We start from the raw sequence: 21,761 nt of genomic DNA, 5'->3' as shown, positions 1-21,761 counted from the left end.
AGAAGTAATGAGGTTAGGTTTCCATATGTAATAAATTGGTAAATTTCCAAAATGATGTGCAGCAGTGCAGATGTTTTCTGAGAATCAGATAATTCAATCAATTAGTCAAACGACAAGCATTTATTAAGTGTTTACTCCATGCCAGATGCTATGTTTAGGTGCTTATTCCATGATTCTCTAATTAAATACCTAATAATTTTATGGGGGGGATAATAAAGGTGTTTTGACAGGATGCAAGTTTGAACCTTTTTTTTTCTGGGGACCTTTGGTGGGTAAGGTGTTTAAGAACAATAAGTAAAGATAAGATGGATTGTTTCTGGAGAGCCTAGAAACTGGAATTGTAAGAAAGACCCAGAAAGATAAGATAGAAGACAGCTGTCATCAAACTCTAGAGAGTCTTTTGTAAATTGGGAAGGGGAATTTATATTTTTTAATTTTCTTACAAGCACATGGTTGGTTGATTGGTTGGCATTTCTGACAGCTTGGCCTACAGCATAGGATGGCACATTTCACTTTAGAAAATGCTTTTCAGACTTCTCCTGAAACCATACTGGTTGAGGATTAGGAAATGCAGTGTTGTATAAGCCGAGATGTCAAACCAGCAGCCATAGAATATGGCCAACAATATAGTCCAACCAGATTGAAAAATATTTGGGAAATATTTTAACAAAATAAATAAAACTACAGTGGGACATAGGTAATGTTAACATGTGGTTCTCTAAGTTAGTAGGTGGCCTGCAGGGATCCTGATGTATGATTTGTGCCCCTCATTTCCATTGGTGCAAGACATTAAGCAAAAATAATAAATATCTTTGGGAGAAACCATGTGGGAGCTAGGAGACTTAATGGTGTTATCTGTTCAAACTCTTTTCAGATTAACTGATCTAGAATCTTTTCAACTTTATATCCTAATACTTACCTATGTCAGCTTTTTCTGGCTAGGCTGATTTTCTCGAGTCCTGTGAATACATCATGCCTACAGCATTCTCCAAGTTTCTTTGATCATTCTCCATTCATACATTCATGCAAAAAATATTTCTCGAGTGCTATATGCAAGGCTTGAAATGTTTCACCATTTTAGCAAGACTCTTCCCTTATGACTCTAGACCAGGGGTCAGGAACCTGTGGCCTCAAGGCCACAGGTGTGCAGCCCTTTGACTGAATTAAAACTTCACAGAACAAATATCTCATTGCAGGCAGTGATTTATTTTGCACCTCCCTTAGAACTATAGTGCTATCTCAACCCGCTAATTATGATCCTTTTGCCTTGTAAGACCTCCCTTTTCACCCTTATAAGGGGTGTTCTTTGTACTGTCTCTCTCTCTGTCGATAACACAGATATGTATGTATGTGTGTGTGTATATATACACATTTAACAAATATACACTATTACTATATATTATAATAATCATCACATATTTATTACTATCTATACCATCTGTATACCAGAAACATACAAAGATCTATGTATCTGTGTACCTCTCAAATTTTGCTAGGCCTGGGGAAATAGACAATCACAAAGTAAGTGTTTCCATTCAAGGACCCTACATTCTACTAGAGCTGCCTGTGTATTCTGAAAAGCCTTCTTTTTCTTGGCTATCCATTTACCTTCTACTTTTCTGCATGATGCTAGTGAAATCACAGTTTCAAAATTTGATATCATAGCAAGTCCCAGTGGATTTATCCTTTATGGAGTTGGAGATAATCTTAGAGCTCATCTACTCATTTTGTAGCTTGGAGAAAATGAGGTTTAGAGAAGGACTTGTTTGAAGTCTCTCAAAGTGGTGAAGGATTTGAATCCGGGTCCTCTTATTCTAGGTCCATTGTCCTTCCCATTGAACTTGTCTTCTAACAGCGTCCAAGGGAGAAAGTGCCCTTAAGAAAGTTCTTAATTTAGCATAACATTTTTACTGAGGCTAAGGAAAGTGACCTAACTAGTACTATAACTTGGATATAGCCAAAGGTTTTGAACCTAGAAGGCAAAGAACTGGGTTGGAGCCCAGAAGGAGCAACAGATAAGACCAGTTGTAATCCACGAGGCTCTAAGTTGTTTTTAGCACCCAGATCCTTTCTGCATCAGGTATATATAAAACATCAGGCATGATGTTTTGTTCTGTAGTATCTGACCTGCTTTTGTAATAAACGTCACTTTGTAATTGGGTTTTATTTGCTTCCCTTTGGCATGTGAGAATGCCTCAGGAAGTCCAATAACAGCTAAGGAATTTTCAAAATTTCATTTCTGCCAAAGAACATTTATTTGTTGAACTCAGTGTTCTCACAAAAAGATAGATGTTTCTAAAAACGTCATTTAGATTTTTCTTCTTTGTGGAGAATATTATCTGATTAAACTGCCTATCAGCTCTGTGTCTTAAAAAGACACAAGCAGGCTGTCTTGGCTTATTATTATCATATTCAACTGAATTAAATTTGATGACTTGATTTAGAAATCATTTGGAGAAAATAGAACTTCTGAGACTAATGCTAATTTTTTCAGGTAATTTGGACTGAGCTATTATTTTTTTCTTAGTCTCAAGATGTGCAAGATATTTATCACATTACAATGGCAGGAAATTACAGCACTAGAATTAGTTTTCTATACTGTCATCAAAGTGCTTGTGGAAGCCTGGGAGAGATGTTTGGGAATACCATTCATTATGTTTCTGAGAAAATTAAATTAACTTCCCTGGTTTTCATTACTCTGCTCTTGTAGAGTAAATTTGGAGATATAAGGAATTAGAATAAATCAATTGAAAGATTCTTGGATTAAGGAAAAACAAGGGACTAATTAATTTATTTGGAATGTATTGTGATTTCTCTACCATTCCTTTAGGATTTCAGGTAGTTTAGTATTAACTGGCCTATCATCATTTATGTAGCACTTTAAGGCTTGCAAAACATTTTATAAATATCTTATGATGTGACTCCCACAACAACCCTGGGAATTGTTATATCACTTTTTATAATTGAGGAAATTGTGTTAAACAGGTTAAGGGACTTGCCCAGGGTCACACCTGTAGTAAATATTTGAGGCCTGATTTGAATTCAGGTCTCCCTAACTCCTGGAATTCCAATAATTCCAAATTATTTCACTTGCTAAAGCATTCCAATGTGCTAAAGGCAAGCAGATGATCCTAATTAGTAAGTAGCATGAGTAATCCATTGTACCATCTAGCTACCTGCTATTAGTAAGTTAATTAGGCACTTTAAAGCAGTGAAGTTATCTAGAGTGTAGCCTTGCCTTTACATTCACGCTGCCTCAAAGATCCAAATATTTGATGTTTTGAAACACACAAGGCCAGTGTTGATTTTGTCAGATCAATTGTGCAGTGCCCCGAATTCAGCCATTATTATTTTTCTCTTCTTGGGTATGCTATTAAACAAACAAAACTAACCAACCCTCAGTAATAAAGAATGCTAGACAGCATACTTGACTTTATGATTAGGGGGCCTAAAGACAATATAGATAATTGAAATCCAAAGCTAATTCTTTAGTCCTTAATTTTAGCTTCATAGTGCACTCCAGCAAAATTTAACTAATCTAAAGATGGCCAGCCTTCAGGACTTACTGACTTGTAGTGGCAACTGGTTCTCTCCTCTAAATCCTGGGTGTTTTTGTGTTAAAACATTTTTTTTTTTTTGGAAACAAAGGTTTACAGTAGCTCAAATCTCCTGAAAGGACTTTTTAAAAATTTCCTCTCCTTAAAACTAGCCGTCTCAGTCTGTCACCACCCAACTGCATTCCATGTCACAGTTAAATTTACTCAGAAATTTGTACAAAGCTGCCTTTCTATGACTTTAGAATTCCCGTCTTCTCATACCTAGGAGATGTTGGTCTCTTCTTTCCTGTGATCAGCCATTGAGTGATCAGATACTGATTTAATTGACCATGCTCTTCAAATTCCTCAGAGGAATGTCAGGAATTCAGGCAAATACAATCTTGTTCTTCTACATAATGTATTTTTCTAGGAGAAAGCACAAATAACACTATAGAAGCAGAAAAAAAAGGTTTTATGTTTGTAGAATGATCTTTGTTAGAGAAATAAGTCATATTATAATATTAGTTAAAATTGATGGCTCTTGAGAATTTTCTTCACAGATACCCTGTAAGGTAGATAATAATATTGTTATACTGATTATACAGGTGAGGAAATGGGCACTTTGAAAATGATCACTTTCTTGTGATCACAGAGTAATTGATTAGTAAGGATTCTGTCCTAGATCTAGAATAGACTAGAATGGAATTGGTGGGTCAGTGGCTGGAGTGCTGGATTTGGTATCGGGAAGACCTGAGTTCACATCCTGCCTGGATGCTTGTTAACTGTGTGTTACACAGTCGCTTAACCTCTGTCTGTCTCGGCTTTCCCATTTTTTAAAATGGAGACAACAATAGCACTTACCTCCCAAATGAGATATTTGTAAAATTCTGTGTATACTTCAGAGCACTGTATAAATTAACGCTAGCTGTCATTATCATTAAGTCTGCTAACTCCATTCTTTTTAGTTCACATAAAGCTCTGATAAAGCAGGTGGGGAGTGGTTCTCTTTGTTGAATATGTCCCCATTGGGTGACAATATCATTTTCAAACTTAAGCTAAGAAAGTCCGTGGTATTAAATTTAAATGCTTAGCACCTGGACAAATTTCTGATTTTTGGGGATACCCGCAAAAAGATGATTCTAAAAATAGAGAATCTGCCCCAAAATGTGATATTTCCTGCTGATGAGGATAAAGTTTTCAGGATTATTTATGACTGGTATTTTGAGTCTAATCTGCATGACATAAGCCACATAGATAATTTCCATGGTAACTCTGGGTGTGTGTTACGTATATCTCAAGGCTAATTGATAAAATAACATAGACAGGAAAAAAATCATAGGAAAATATGCCATGTAACAGTATTTTTTAAAGCAGCCTGTTGAATTAAAAACATTTTGCTCAAAATGAGGTGCATTGAGCTTCTACTTACAGGGTATAGCTTTAAAGATTTTTACCCCTCTGTTCTCCCACATACTCAGAACGCTAAATGCTATTTTCTCCCTAAAACAAAGGTCCATGATGTTTTCTTCTAATGGTGATGTATAGCTTTTGAGTCACGGAACACTCCAATCACCTAAGACCTGAAGAAGAGAATCACCCAAAAAGGCAATTGAGAGTAACATGGCAGGCCTGAGAAGACATGATAAACGAGGAATCTTGAAAATACAGAATAAAGGATGCTATTAAAGAAATGGGTGATCCCTAAAGAAGATACGTTGGTCACCGAACCAGAGCAAGGGATCATGATGTATACATCTTATGTGTTCCCTTGGCTTCTGCAATGTGAAGGGTATTCAAGGGCAGGGCCTTAGGGTTCATAGATACCCTATGGTGAATTTATGAAAGAATATGGACACCATGGGATGGGAGGGTGAGGGGGAGAAAGCACCTACTCTATACTATACTCTTTATATCTCGCTTGTCTGGCAAAACCAGTGCCTTTTCCAGTCAACCCCCTAGCTCCATTCCTTCCTTTAAGGCCTATCATATCTGTGAAGCTTTCCTTGATCACCCCAACAGGAAGTGAGCCCTCTTTCCTCCTTCATTGCCTATGCCATTTATATGATCCAGAGTTATTTTTCTGTGTGCCTTATCTCCCCAACCAGATTGTAAGAGCAAAGAGTGTATTGTAAGTACAAAGAATGTATCCTAGAGTTTTATTTGTACCTCTTTGCCTTGTCCACTCCCACCCCCCCAAATATAGCATGGTACCTCACACATAGAGGCTATCAATGAAAAAAAAAAGCAGTTCTCAAGTGTGTGAATGATTGGTGTTAAAGACTGGGTTCGTAACTCATTTGTTTGGAATATGCAATACATTTTCCACTAGGGGCAATGTTATAAAAAAGTAGTTTATCTGCCTAAAAAGTGTTTTGTAACCTATAAGCAATTTATAAACGTCAGGCATTATTATTATTATTATTCTAGAGTGCAAAATAAAAGCCTTACTAAGGCAGAATGAATTTTGGGTTCTAGAGTTTCTGCCCTTTCTCCCAGACTAAAGGGCTAGATTTAGGCCTTTTTTGGGGGATGGGGCAGCCCTCCACTGCCCATCACTCCTGACCCATCTCCAAGCCCCCAGTGCTCTTGTGTTATCTTAGTCTTCATTAAGTCAACTTGGCTTGTCTTAACTCCCGAAGGTTCAGTTTTTAAAAATTACCTATAATTCTCCATTTCCAGACCACACCTCTCCTCCCCAAACAAAACTCTTATTTCCTTAGTGAGACATATTACTTGGAGGCTTTAGAAGGAAAGCAATCTAATTAAATAAATTTGCACTGTTGGACTAACAATGGATTTAATTTTTTTGGAGGCCTTTACAAAAATGTGTGGTTATTCATTCAAATTAGTCTAATTAATAGACTGTCCGACACTATAGTAAAACCAGATAAGGAAGCTAGGAAAGACATTTTAGGGAATTGGCATCACAGGCGTTCTTGGGGCTGCCCTACTTTGGGAGTGTGCCCCTTAGCCTTTTCCTGGTGTTCCTGCAATTCTAAGTTGCTGTTGATTTTTAAAGTATCTTCTTCTCACTTTTGTTTGTGAATTCACAAATTCTTTAAAAACTCCCAAGAATTTTCAGGGGGCAGGGAGAGCCAGAGACTTTGGGAACCACTAAATTGTATGCTTTTAAATTGGGAGCTGCTCAGTGAATTAAAGTGAATCAATATCAAATGTTGCTGACTGTTAGGAAAAAAAATTCACGTGAGTTTTGAATGATCATCCCTCTTTTCTGTACAGTTGTTCATCTTGATATGAGCACTGAAGAAGTGATTCTAAAAAACAAAGTATTATCAAGAATGTAAAAAACATTCACCAGAAAACAGGTTGCCCATCGCTTAAAGTCTTCAGATACATGCTGACTATTAAAGAGTAGATTTCAGTTCAGATAGGGTTTGGAATAAATGACTTCTGACATCTCTTCCAATTTTGAGATTCTATAAAAATTGAGAAGACCTATTAGCAACAGATTCAGTAATGTTTTAGGCTGTCTGGGTGAAGCCTTCACATTCAACAGAGCGCTCAACTTGTGAAAGCAGTTCTTTTAGGATCATCTCCTTGTTCAGATGTTCTATCTAGTTAAATTATATTTGAAAGGAAATTAGATATTTCATCTTTGATCTTGCCATTGGTATTTGCTGGTTGCCTTTACTGAACTGGAATGTAGGATTTTGAATGAAGACAGTCTAGGAGCCCGTTTAAACATGGTGCGGTGAGTTTCCTTGGTAGTATGCCTTAAAAGTTGAACATGTTCACAAGCATGGACCTGGAGGGTTAAATGGCAGTTAGAAGAGACTTTTCTTTCTATCATGCAAGTATTTCTGTCTTCCACTCTCTGAGGATCTTTCAGCTGTTCAGGAGAGATCATGGGTTCATAGATTAAGAGCTGGAAGTGTCCTTAAAGACCCTTCAGTTTATACAATTACAGTGTCATTGGAGCTCTGTAATGAGAGCTGGAAGGAAAGTGAGAATCCCAACCCTCTCATTTTAAAAATGAGGAACCGGCAGCCTCTTTAGACTGACTTCTTCAAGCAATTTTTGCTAGACTTAGGATTTGGACCCAAAAACCAATCTCAAATCTAGAATTTTTTTTTGTGTGTGTTGTCTCTATTGCCTCATCACATTACTGGTACTGAGCATAAGCTACTATAAATTGGGGGGAGGGGTGGTCCGTATTGGCAGCTTGATGTTGCAATGCATAGAGCATTATGCTTGGAATCAGGGAGACTCATTTTCATTAGTTCAAATCCAGCCTCAGACACTTACTAGCTATGTGACCCTAGACAAGTCACTTAACTCTGCCTCGGCTCCTCATCTGTAAAATGAGTTGGAGAAGAAGAAATGGCAGACCACTTCAGTCTTTGCCAAGAAAATACCAAAATGGAGGTGGCTAGGTGGTATAGTGAATAGAACACCGGCCCTGGAGTCAGGAGGACCTGTGTTCAAATGTGGCCTTAGACACTAAACACGTATTTGCCTTGTGACCTTGGGCAAGTCACTTAACCCCAATTGCCTTGCCTTTCCCCCTCCAAAAAAAAAAAAAGCAAAAAAAAAATACCAAAATGGGGTCATGAAGAGTCAGAATCAACTGAAATGACTCAAAAACATAAATAGGAAATGTGTTTGGGGTTTAGTTAGGGACTGGTGCTGGTGGAGTAGGAACTTTCTCCTTTTTGTGAAAATGTGTGAGCTAGGCCCAATAGACAGGCAGACAAAGCTGAAAAGCTTTTGTGGTGGCAGGGCATAGCAAAGCAGCATTTGAAGCTTAGCTCAGCAGATGCCTGTTTGTATGGACGGATCCCAAATGTTATCATTGGGGAACCAATGGGAACCTGGGGAACAAATCTTCAGCCAACTAGAATCTTTTGTTTTTGTTCTCTTGCTGTTTTGAGCAAGAGGCAAGTGACAAAAATAATTGGGAAAGGGGTGGGGAAGAAGAGAAGAATAAAACAACTTCAGTTGTGAAAATGGCCATTAATTTTGCCTTCTCATAGGTCTAAACCACTAAACAGAGAGAATTTGTGTTCAGAATCATGACCTTCAGATATATAGTGGGATTCTCAGTCATGAGAGGGCCATTTCAGTTGTCACTACCATTAATGATTTAACAACAGATTATAAAATGTCACCTCTGTTCAGCCATTGTGTGTGTGTGTGTGTGTGTGTGTGTATGTGTGTCTCAGGGCTGGAATTTTGATTTCATTGGCATAGGGAATTCCTAATGAGGAAACTCCCTCTATCCATATAGCATGCACCTGCTCTGCAAGTTACATAGAGTCTTAGAGTTGTGTGAGGTGGCTTGCCAAGAGGGACATACATGTCATTATGTCAGAGCATATAAATATATTTTTATAGCTAAGCAGAGCAAGATCTTTCTTAGGGGAAGGTTCCTGCTATCCAAGGCACTTGAAACTCTGTGCCCTGATATTCCAGCTTGGTCTAGAACGTCAAGTTTTACTTAAGCATTTTCTAAGGAAAAGATTATTTTGTTGAATTGAGTCCTCCCAGAATCATTATTGATCAGTCCCTTTCCACGATGTGCCAGACTTGTGAAGATGCAAAGCATCACCAGAGCAGCTGGTGAGCCATCATCTGTGCAGCCTGAGAGGTCAACTTAGGGTCTATGACATCATTACACTTAAAAAGGAAAGGAAGGAAGGAAGTAGAGCCTGGAAAACAGTATATGTACCCATAGGGAAATAAAAAGATGGAAGGAAGTAGAGCTTGGAAAAAGTATATGTAGTATTACACACTCAAAGAAATAAAGAGAGAGAAAAAGGAAAGAAGGGGAGGTGGAAACAACATATGCACTGTTCCATATTGAGAGAGAGGCAGAATGAGAGAGCGAGAGAGAGGCAGAATGAGAGAGCGAGAGAGAATGAGACAGAAAGAGAGAATGAGAGAGACAGAGAATAAGAGAATGGGAGAGAGAGATTGAGAGAGAATGGGAGAGACAGAAAGAGAATGAGAGAATGGGAGAGAGAATGAGAGAGAATGGGAGAAAGAGAATGAGAATGGGAGATTGAGAATGAGAGACAGAAAGAGAGGAGAAAGAGAATGAATGAGAGAGACAGAAAGAGATAGAGTGAGAGAGAATGGGAGAGAGAGGAGAGATAGAGAATGAGAGAGGAGAAGGAGAATGAATGAGAGAAAGAATGAGAGAAAAAGAGCCTGGAAACATGCAGTATTTCATACCTATAGTCTCCAGCCTCTAGAAAGAAGGTAGGTAGGTGCATTGTCTCATCTCTTCTCTGGCCTCAAGCACACCCACAATAATTACAAATCATTGTTTCATCTCTTTGTCCCTTATTTACATTGTTGTAGTCATTGTTTACATTGTTTTTCTGAATCTGCTTCATTATAGCATTTTCCCACACTCCTGAGTTCTTCATTATAATTTCTTACAGTAATATGCAGTTTAATTTCATTTCACAGTTTACTTAGTTGTCTGATGGGGGAGCACTCACTTTATTTTCATATTTTTGCTGTATTTTAGTATATATGAGACCTTTCTGTCTTTGATCTCCTTGGGGTATATGGTTAGCTGTGGAAATCTTTAGGTTATAGGGGTTACTTTCTTTGTATAAATTCAAATTCCAAATAATTCCAAGTTGCTCTCCAGAAGGTTTGTGACCAATTCACAGCCCCCACCAACCCTGTTTCTACAGCATTTCCTACATCGACTATTTCTATCTTTGTCAATTTGCTGGGTATGAGAGTAAACCTCAGTTACTTTGTTGTGTATTTTTTTAAATTAGGGAATTGTCGCAGTCTTTCATATTTTGCAATTTTCCTTTGAACTGTTTTCACATCCTTTGACCATTTATCCATCAAAGAATGGATCTTGTTCTTATCGATCTGTTATTTTCCTTTATACCTTGAATGTAGGACCTTTTTCAGAGACTTGATGAAAAATTTTTCTCTCCTCTCCTCCCCTCCCCCTCCCCAGATTCATAGCATTTGCTTTTTATGCCTACTGCATTGATGCACTGTTTTATTTTGCTTTTAAACATTTATAGAGCATGCAGAAGGGCAGCTAGGTAGTGCAGTGGAAGGAACCTGGAGATAAGAAGACCTGAGTTCAAATTCAGACACTTACTAGTTGTGTGACCCTGGACAAGTCACTTAGCTCTATTTGCCTCAGTTTCCTCATCTGTGAAATTAAACTGGAGAAGGCAAATCACTTTTTTTTTTTTTTTTGCTTTTTGGAGGTCAGTTGGGGTTAAGTGACTTGCTTAAGGCCACACAACTAGTTTTTGTGTTAAGTGTCTGAGGTCACATTTGAACTCAGGTCCTCCTGATTCCAGGGCCGGTGCTCTACTCACTGCGCCACCTAGCTGCCCCTGGCAAATCACTCTTAGAGAAGGAGATGGCAAACCATTCCAATATCTTTGCCAAGAAAACCCCAAGTGGGGTCCCAAAGACTCAAGCCCAACTGAAATAACTGAGCAAGATCACACAGAGAATTACAAGATAGGTTTTGAGTCTAATGGGAAGGAATTACATTCTAGTCAGAGGAAAAATGGTTAGCTCATAGCATTACAGAATAATAGAATTTAATGCTAGAGGAAGGAACAGTTTGAACATCATTTGCAGGCATTCTGAAGATCATTTTGTCTTCTGCTGGAATGATCACAGATTGGATCATAGAAAAGCTTGATTGTCCTCAGCTTCTGCCAGGTGAGGGGTGGAAGCAGGCCAGTCACTACCTGGCACATTCCAAAGCCAGGTTACTCAGTGGCTTTGTCTCACTAAAACCAACTCCATCAAGGAAAGCATTGTTTGCTACACATTTCCAAAAAAAAAAAAGGCATTTATAAACTAATGACAGATTTTCTCTCTGATAAGCCATTAAGGGTGGTATCCTCTTTATGATAGCAAGGAAAGAAGAAAAAACTTGCCAATGAAAAATGTATACTATTTAATGTTATTAAAAAGGTGGAGTTCTTTTCATCATTTCAGCCCTATTTTCACCACCACCTTTATAGGGAACCTTTAAGATTGGACAAATTTGTCTTTGAAATCCTGACCATGAGGTCACTTTATTTTTTCTTTTACTCCTTTTCCAGCGTTACAGTGGCATTTAGGTAAACTCTCAATTAGAAGTTTATGGAGAAGATAAATTTAGGGTGTTTGCATACATTCACTCTTTAATTTTAGAGAAAGAGGCAACTTTTTAGAGTTTTTTTCTGGGAAGAAAAACAAGGAAAAAGTTGAGAATGGAATTGCATTGTTGACATCATCTCCTCATCAGAACTGTTATAAATGTTTTTTTCTAGATTCAGGGTAAGGGGTAGGTTTGTACTTCATATAAGATCATAGGGTAGGTCATATAGGTGGTGCAGTGAATAGAGCACCAGCCCTGAAGTCAGGAAGACCTGAGTTCAAATGCAGCCTCAGACACTTAATATGTATTAGCCATGTGACCTTGGGCAAGTCACTTAACCCCAATTGCCCTGACTTCCCTCCACACACACACACACACACACACAAAATTTAAAAAAATTAAAAAAAAAAGGTCATAGGGGTTAGAGTTATACTGGACCTTAAAGGTCATTGAATTTGACTTCCTCATTTGAACTCAGGGGCTGAAGTGATTTGCCCATAGTTACAGATATTAAGGATTTGAACCCAAGTCATCTATCCAAATCATAATATATTTCTCCTGAACCCTACTATCTTATATTGATGATTGATTATAGAAAAAAATCTGGTTTTGAAGTTGGAAGAAATAAGTCTATTATTGTACAAATTTGTTCCAGCAAAGAAAGTATAACTTAATTATTGATATAATGCTTTCAAGATATTTCGGCAGCTTTCTGTCTCAAAGTACAAGAGAAGGAAGTCTTCCTGTATATCTGACATAGAAAGTAGAACAATTAGGTCATTGTGAAAACAGGGAAGTACTTTCATCATATTTACTGTTTTGGAATCCACCTGCTTTAGAGTCTGAGCGTGTGTGTATGTGTGTGTGTTGTGTTGTGTAAAGAGTTGAAATTTTAAGTGAGACAAATTGTTAATGTGGACATTAAATTCTCAATTCCATGATCATAGCATTTTTCTTCAAAAATCTTCCAGGGAGATAATTTGTTTCTAGTTCATTTTTCTCTATCTTGAAATGTAGAAACAAATACTTAGCTGTTACCTTTTAATGGAGACCTTAGTTCTATAGACAACCCAACAACAGACATCCTGACTGGAATTTATAATAATTTTGCTATGATATGTTGTAATATTATATAATATGTAGAATTACATGGCAGCACATACCATAATGTATTATATATATGATATGTACTACAATGTATATTATATATTATAGTTACAAATATATAATATATACATACATGTATATATTATATATGTATTAAATAATACATATATACATATGTTGTGTGTATATATACATACATATACACATATGTCTGTTTATACTTATATAAAAATACAGTTCATTTTCTGGGGTTTTTTTGGGGAGGAGGAAATTGGGGTTAAGTGACTTGCCCGGGTCACATAGCTAATAAAGTATCTGAGGCTGGGTTTGAATTCAGGTTCTCCTGACCCCATGGCCAGTGCTCTACCCAGTGCGTCATAAATGCCCCATAAATACAGTTTAGATGGGCAGAGCTTGATGGGTTAGAGATGTAATCAGCTAATAATAACTTACCTTTACATGGTGCTTTGAACATTGAAAAAATGTTTTGGTTAGCTTTAACTTCACCTTCATTTCCACATCTCCCCCTTACCTTCTTCCAACATTCACTATAACAAAGAATAAAAACAGAGACAAAAGCAGTTTGGCAAAACTGGCCAACCTGCCAACCAACCCTGAAGTATATACAGTGTCTTGCACTCATCTCTTCAAAGAATGGAGGGAGATGGGGAGGCTAGGTGACACAGTGAATAGAGCACCGGCCCTGGAGTCAGGAGGACCTGAGTTCAAATTCGGCCTCAGACACTTGACACACTTACTAGCAGTGTGACCTTGGGCAAGTCACTTAACCCCAACTGCCCTTCCTCCCCCTCCAAAAAAAAGCAAAACCCCAAACAAAACCAAAAAGAATGGAGGGAGGCATATTTTCTTATCTCTTCTTTGGGGCCAAGTTGTCATTCTAATTATATGGGTGCTTTATATTTCACAAAACATTTTCCTCATGACATTTCTGTGAAGCAGGCAGTGTGGGTGCCATTTAACAGATGAGAGAACTGAGGTGTAAAGTGAAATCAAATCAGTGAGCCTTAAATCCAGTCAGTTCTCCTGATTACAAGTTCAGCCCTCTTTCCTTTATTGTAATTACCCTTCTAAAGGTACAAGTGTTAGAAAAATAGTACTGCAATATAAACTAAAGGTTAATTGATCTGCCTGCCCCCAGGATAATCATCTAATAATAAAGCCTTGTGTTTCACTTTACAAGGTACTTTTACATCTCCTTTGACCTCCTGGCAGCCCTGTCTGGTAGCCAGGACAGTTATTTCCATTTTACATAAGAGGAAACTGAAGTTTAGAGAAGGGGAATACCTGCCTTGCCCATGATTTTGACTTGCTCCTAGATGGCAGTTGGCAGAGTCAGGACTAGAATGCAGACTGGCCTGCTTCTTAGTCCCAGACTCTTCATAGTCCCAGAGTTCTTACATCCAAGTATATTTTTCAGATAGGCACTTTTCAGGACTGTTCCTGAATTGAATGGGATATGGTGTACCTATTAAAAAGAAATGGACTGCATCTGTGGGGTCACAAAGGTTGCTTTTCTTTCCCTTATCTTTGAAAGATCCTTTTTTTGTGTGTGTTTAGTTTATGTTATCTACACACATGCCCTCTTACTTTTTTTCAGCAAGGGAAAAACAATTTAAGGCCCTTCAATTTTATATATTTTCATGGTTGTTTAAGATAGTGTTAATAGCTACCATTTATGTAATGCTTTAAGGTCTGCAAAGAGCTTTCTATATGTTATCTCATCGTATCAAAGAGAAAGTGTGATTGATACCTGAAACTTATATTTTATGTTTAGCTGTCAGACACATCAGATTCAATTCAGCAAACATTTAATATTAAACTGCTATGTGTGACCCACTTTACTGGATGGTCCCCCCCTCAGAAAATAGCAGTAGCTACCTTCAGAACACTTACATTCCACTGGGCAGTCTTTCTACTTCCTGGTAAGGCCCCCTTCAGTTTTGTAGAGGCAGAGCCTGGCAGTGGCAATGGGGAGCAGAGAGCATTCCAACTCCCCCAGCTGTAGGGGATAGATATGAATAAATGTGCAATCAGATGTATCATTAAGAGGGATCCAGTTCTCAGTGAGTGCAAGGTGACAAAAGGCATGAGAAAGAAAAAAGAGTTTGTTGCCTGTAGTATAAGCAGCATTTGAGAAGGCACAGTGGAAGGAAGTGGGGTAGTCTGGGGATTGAGTGGAGGGTGATGGAGATAAGGGATCTGTCAGTGGGGGATAGAGAACTGGATCTGAGCAGTGACATTCAGAATCACTGGAATGGGGTGGAAGTATGTTAATCATTGAAGAATGAGTTCAGGTAAGTTATTGTTGTTTACAGGTGAGGAAGCTGAGGCAAACAGGGATAAGTGACTTGCCCAGGGTCACACAGCTAGTAAGTGACTGAGGCCAGATTTGAATTCAGAAAGATAAATCTTCCCGACTGCAGGCCTGGCACTCTTTCTACTGCACCACATAGCAGCCCTTGATTTCATCAGTATAGAGAGCTTATTAAGGTCAAGGAAACTTTTTTACCAATCTGGATTGGCACCTACCCTGCCCCTTATCCTAGGACAATAGATCCAGTTAGAAAAGACCTCAGAAGCCATAGGATAGAAGTGGAGAGCTGCTGAGAGCTTACAGGTGATGTAGCTTGGCCTGAACAATAACCAGGATGTTGAAAGTGGAATCTGAATAAAGTTCCCTCTGATTCTGAGACTGGCTCTCAGACCATTGTGCCACAGTCTGACTCTCATTATTAATAGTGGTATAATCACCACGAGGACAGAACATCATTGATAATGGTATCCCTTTCTCTTGTTTTGACCAGATTTTAAAAGTACCATGGGGTGCAAAGTATTCCTCAATTTTGGACAGCAGCTGCTGCGGCGAAAAGTTGTGGACTGCAGCCGAGAGCAGAGTCGACTGTCCCGCTGCTTGAATACTTTTGATTTGGTGGCTCTTGGTGTGGGCAGCACACTCGGAGCGGGCGTCTACGTTTTGGCAGGAGCCGTGGCCCGGAAGAATGCTGGCCCTTCTATCGTTATCTCTTTCCTAATTGCTGCATTGGCCTCCGTGTTGGCAGGACTATGTTACGGAGAGTTTGGTGCGAGGGTTCCAAAGACTGGCTCCGCTTACCTCTACAGCTACGTCACTGTCGGTGAACTCTGGGCTTTCATCACCGGCTGGAACTTAATTCTCTCCTACATCATTGGTAAGTAGTTTTGTGCTTGTAAGCCAGAGCCCCTCTCTTCCTCCACTTCACTACAGCCCTACCCTTTCTACTCTGGGTTGGAGCCTCCCCTGTCTTTGATTTTGCCTATTGGAATTTTAGACTCGGAGAAGATGGGAGTTATCCTGTTGTCCCATATGTGTAGCAATCCAGGAAAACTTTGCTGGGTAACTAAGCTCTGCTACTGAGAGTTCAGTTCTTGCTAATCTGGTCAACACAGTATAAATTGAACTTTTCTGTTTTCTTCCTGGTCCTGTTAAAATTAAAATATGATAGGTAGGGCTGGGTGAGTCACAGATAGTTTATGAATTCATTTTGTCTTAGGATAGTGTACTTTGGTATGTCCTACCAATGGTGGGGCAAGGGAGTACAGGGCTTAAATTCAACCCCTCCTCTCAGTCTGTGGTTGAGGAGGCTGCTGCTTTAACCAAGGCCCAGCTGGTGCAGAGGTCAGTGGGATGAGTCTTTCTACGTCATTTCTGTGCCTGCAGTCTCTATTGATAGCCAAAACACACTTTATTCTTCTAAGTTTAAAATGAAAACAAGTGACAGAGGATATTTTTAAAAAGTTAAACCTTAAAACTTTCTTGCCATAAATAAATAGATTCAATAAACCAAAGCATGCCAAAGTTTATAAACATGGCTATATGAAATGGACCATTATATTTCCAGAGGGGTTTTTGGGTGGGGAGAGGTAAGAAAAATATTTATTTTGAAGTGTCTGTTTTTTCTCGACCAACATATGAAAAAACCCTCAGCCTTAGCTACTAAAAACAGCAAATGTAAAATGTACAGGAAAGGACTTATGATTACATTGATATAGGTTATTCCCAGGTAAGGAAATTCCATCTAGCAGTGCAGGTCAGCATCTTTTCCACAGCCTAATCTCACTGAGAAAATTAAGTGACTTGTCCAGGATCACACAGTCGGAGTGTGTGTGTGTGTGTGTGTGTGTGTGTGTGTGTGTGTGTGTGTGTTCCAGGGTCTGAGGATAGATTTCTACCCACTATGCCACTGTTAATCCAGTATTATAAAACCTTCAGTTCAGTATTGTAATTTTGAAAGTTCAAACAACAGACTGAAAATTGGAGTGAGATCTCTGTGTGTACATGAGGAATATTATTTAGTTGGATTATGGCTTTGAAAGATATTATTTATAACAAATTCTTTATGGATCCAAAGTGTAATGAAATCTATAGTTAAAATAAATTTTATAAAATTAAGCAACTGAAGGATATTCCTCACTTCTGCCTACTTCTGTTAATTCATATTATGGATATCATCAGAGCTACCATTGAAAATGAAGGGAACTCTGGGTAAATATTTTAATTTAAAGAATCTTCTTTCGGAAAAACAACAACAGAATTTATTGGTGGGTATGGGGGAACAAAAGAAAACTTCCATATTTATTTGGCACCTGATACTACCTCTATTTATGTGCCTGTCCTTATTGTGAAATGGTATAAGAAGGCCCTCTGGGTCGTTATCTCCATCAGCGTATTCCAAGCTTACCATTTGAAACCTGAGTTTGGTGAGGCATACATGCGTCTCTTACAGGTTCAGTGAGGTGAGCAGTGTCTTAGAGGGCGTTGACCTTTAGGTGAATAAAGCAGTGAGTTAGTTCTCAGAACATTGTTCTGAAGTGGCTGAGTATGATGGACCAGTCTCCCTAGAAAGGTTGAGACCTTGAAGATGGATGCCCTTGCCCTCTTCTTATTTCTGCAGATCAGTATTGACATAATGGATACCTCTCACAAATGAGATTTGTGAGGCTGGCATCCTGATCCAGGAAGTGGAGGCTGCTGCTGCTAACTCATCCCAAGGACACACAATTGCCTAGAACCGTTAGCTGGAATCTCTCCTCCTCCCTGTCAGTGTTCTGTTGGCTGGCCCCTGCCTGCCGTGTCAGTGGGTGTATGGCGTCATCTGCATCTCCTGCACTGTGCTCAGAAATCAATGCTTAAGTGCATTATTTTCAATGAACTTTCTTTTATGATTATGTCTCTTGACAGGTACCTCAAGTGTCGCAAGAGCATGGAGTGCAACATTTGATGAACTGATAGGCAAACCCATTGGGGAGTTCTCCCGAACACATATGTCTCTGGATACTCCTGGACTAGCTGAATACCCAGACATATTTTCTGTTATTATCATTCTGATTTTAACAGGTAAAAGACTGTATTAAAAAATAATCATCTTATGTAGCTGTTTATGTTAACAAGCATTGCTAGTATTTTCATTGTATTGGCAGCAAGAAGCAAAAATCTTCATTTATTTGGGGCTGGGCTTCTGATTCTCTAAAGATTTTTTTGTTAAGTGTAAACATGGAGTAGCTTATGTAATAGCTGTAGAACTGACTTGTGCGTGCCTCTCTCAGCTCTAAATCCCTAATTTTACTGGTGAGCAGAGGCCTTGAGAGGTTGAGTGGCTTGCGTGATGTCACAGCTAGTTAAGGGCCAGCATCCAACCTAGAGCCCAGATCTTCTCTTTACAATCCCTCATGTTAGATGAGAAGCTAAGTGTTTGCTGAAGCCGTGTGTTGGTGGAGTAAGAATTCTTCAGCAAACATTTTTGTTTAGCTGACAGAAATGGGATATAAATTATTTAGTAGAACTCTGCCTGGTGAGTGAAGTTGTCAAACCTCATGATCTTGCCAATTGATAGAGTTTGCCAGCTAGCAAAATGTGAAGCAATATGGGAGGACTGTGGAAACTGCTCAAGTGTGCCTGTTTATTTAATGAAAATATTTGTTTGTTTTATACCCAACAACTATCAAAACACATCTTTAAAAAGAAGAAATGTGCTAAATATTAGTCTTGGTCACAGAATCTAAAAAAAAATATTTCTGGAAAACACAACTTGTTTGGCATATAAAATCTTCAGACATCTTTAATACCAGCATGGGAGATTTTCCTCTGTGTAGTTTACCTGAGAAAAGGAGAGATTGACAGATTGATTTATGTGATCTAAATGCTAAGTCGGAAGGCAAGACAGGTCTCATTTAAAGTTCACAAAGCTTAGATGGGTTTTAAAAATCAGCTGCCACTATTTTGCATGTCAAAGAATCAAAGTCATATACCATGGGCTGCTTTCAGCGGCTTCACAAATAGATCAGCCCCAAATCTCAGAAAATTGGAGCTTGGGAGATTGTTGTTTTAACCTTGTAAATTTAAGAGAGAAGCGGCATTGAAGAGAATGTTGCTTAGGAGAATAGCTGTCTCCTTCACCCTACCTCTTACGGTTATTGTGAGGATAAACTTGAGATATTGTGAAGTACTTAGCATAATGCCTGGCTCTTAGGATCTATATACTATACACTAGGATCTATTAGGGTGTCCCTAAAGTCTGGACACATAGGAAATCTCATTAACTATGCATAGTTTCAAGAAATGAAATGAATGAAATTTTCAAAACATTTTATTAAATTAGCATAAATTTTAGCCATGACAATTTCATATGGAATAAAAGATTTCATTAGCTATTGGGGACTATTTTCCATATTAATGAGATTTAATTAATTAATGAGATTTCCTGTGTGCCTTCCTATGAAATCTCATTTATGCTAATTAACTAAAATGTTGTTGAAAATTTCATTTCTTGAAAATATGCATAGTTAATGAGATTTCCTATGTGTCCAGACTCTAGGGACACCCTTGCACATGCTAGCCATAGTAATGATAATAATAATAATAATAATAGTTATCATGTGATACTCTGACAGTTTTCTTTCCCTCCATGGGGTATGTTTCATGCCCCACTTTGCATATTTAAACCAGATAAACTATATAGAGGTGGCAGAAATTTTGAAAAACTAAAAAATGTTGCCAGGGGATGCTTAGAAATTTGATGAGGTAGAGAGAGGTACAAAACATCTAGTTACTCTCCTGTGCTTTGGTTTACATGGTTATTGTTAGTATATATGTCATTAGAAGACCTAAATTCTAGTTCCAGCCCTGACAGTTCATTAGCTCTGTAGTCATAGACCCTTGCCAACTCTAAATCTGTTTCTTCCTCCATAAAAAAGAAGGATAATCATAAGAGGCAATCTGAAATTGTTGAAACAATATTGGGTTTGGGGGACTTGGTTTCAAACCCCAATCCATTCATTTGCTAGCTGGATGTTTGTGAGAGAGTCGCTTAAACTGTCTCTGGCTTGAGTTTATTTTTAAAATTAGAAGATTGGACTAGGACTCTTGGTTCCTTCCAGTTTAGGGACACCCCAATACAAAGAACAAAACAATGCCTAATTCTCAAAAGACTTATAAAGTCAAGTATTGCTTGCTTGGTGCAAATTTTAACTTTCAAATATATTTTATTTGTGCATTTTCCCAGCACTTTTAACTTTTGGTGTGAAAGAATCAGCCATGGTTAACAAAGTTTTCACTTGCATCAATGTTCTCGTCCTGGGCTTTGTGATGGTGTCAGGCTTTGTGAAGGGATCCATGAAAAACTGGCAGCTTACCAAAGAAGATATTGTGAAAGCTAATGGCAGTATCTGTTTGAACAAGTAAGTGGTCAAGTTTGGGGATGTGTGTGCACATGCACAGACAGCTCATTTTTCAGGTACAAGTCAAATTTATGCTCATTTTAATAATTTACTGTTCACATGACATGAAACACATTCTTTTTTTTAATCTAATTTTAATGAGTCCTAGCAATATTCTTTTCCATAATGAAGTAGTCCAAAGGTATTTTTCATAATGTTTGGAATGTATTTTGGGTATAGTATTCATTAAAACTGAGTATCACTTCGTAAATTCACACAGTGGTATTTGGAGAGTTAATTCCCCTTTAAATTTTCATATTTTCAGGTTCACCAAATAACCTCTTTTCCCTTTTAAGTCTCCACTATAATTATTTCAATCTTAACTTCAGTTTTTTATTTCAGGCACACTTTTCTACTTGATAGCATGGCAGTTCCCTGCTTCATTATAGATGCCCTACAGTTTGGATTTAACAATGTAAAGACAGTGGGGATGAGTGAAGAGCAGGGACAGAAGGAGAGGGAGGGCCTTCTTGAGACATGAACTGTCATTTTTTATCTACTTTTTCCAAAGCAAATTATACACCTAGTACCTAGGACAGTACCTTGCACATAATAGATTCTCAATGTGTGTGTGTGCTGATGTCTTTCTTTTAAAACAAGTTATTTGTCCCCCAATTACATATTAAAACAATTTTTAGCATTCCTTTTTTAAAATTTGAGTTCCAAATTCTATCCATCCTTCTCTCTCCTTCCCCCTCCCTGAAACAGTAAGCAATCTCATAAAGGTTATAGAGCCCATTATATAATTTTTTTCTTTTAAAGAAAGTTATTATTAATTTTTCATATTTTTTTTAGATTCTTAATTATTTGTTGAATGAATAGATGAGTGTCTGATTATGTGGCTGGGAGCTTATTTGCATGAGTGCCTAATTAAAATTAAAGAATAGCTGTCCTTAGTCAAAACAAGATGCTACTAAGAGTAATGCATGCTTAACATAGTTCACGTTTCAAATAATATCTTTCTGAGATCTACTTCTCCTGCAGAAAAAGGGGCACTCATTCCTTGGTAATATTCATGCAAAATATATTGGTAGACCTTCATTCTCCCACACATTAATACAGGATGGAGGCAAGCCATTCAAAAGTATGCTTTGAAGTAATGAAGTAAGATTGAAAAAGTTTGTAGTATTTCATTTGGTATCCACAGGGCATAGTGAAATGCAAAGCATTTGTCCTGATCATCATTACCTGTACCAATTGACTTCTGTACCTGTCAGTAGATTTTTGTTGTTGTTCAA

General features: G+C 38.1%; 1 protein-coding gene across 1 annotated transcript in view; it reads left to right on the top strand.

Annotated features, from left to right (window-relative positions):
- Positions 1 to 21,761, top strand: part of SLC7A1 (solute carrier family 7 member 1) — a 71,357-nt gene that overhangs the window by 24,312 nt on the left and 25,284 nt on the right. The window contains exons 2-4 of the mRNA XM_069080723.1: positions 15,576 to 15,959; positions 17,990 to 18,145; positions 20,310 to 20,484. Coding sequence (XP_068936824.1) covers positions 15,590 to 15,959; positions 17,990 to 18,145; positions 20,310 to 20,484 — 701 coding nt within the window. The 5' untranslated portion in view covers positions 15,576 to 15,589. The remainder of the gene's footprint in view (positions 1 to 15,575; positions 15,960 to 17,989; positions 18,146 to 20,309; positions 20,485 to 21,761) is intronic.

This window comes from Petaurus breviceps, unplaced genomic scaffold (genome assembly GCF_028583685.1).
Source record: "Petaurus breviceps papuanus isolate PSGF00001 unplaced genomic scaffold, PetGlider_PUasm1.0 91133, whole genome shotgun sequence".
In the NCBI taxonomy this organism is placed as follows: domain Eukaryota; kingdom Metazoa; phylum Chordata; class Mammalia; order Diprotodontia; family Petauridae; genus Petaurus; species Petaurus breviceps.
The sequence above is the reverse complement of the archived record's forward strand: the minus strand, read 5'-3'. Positions and strand labels throughout refer to the sequence as shown.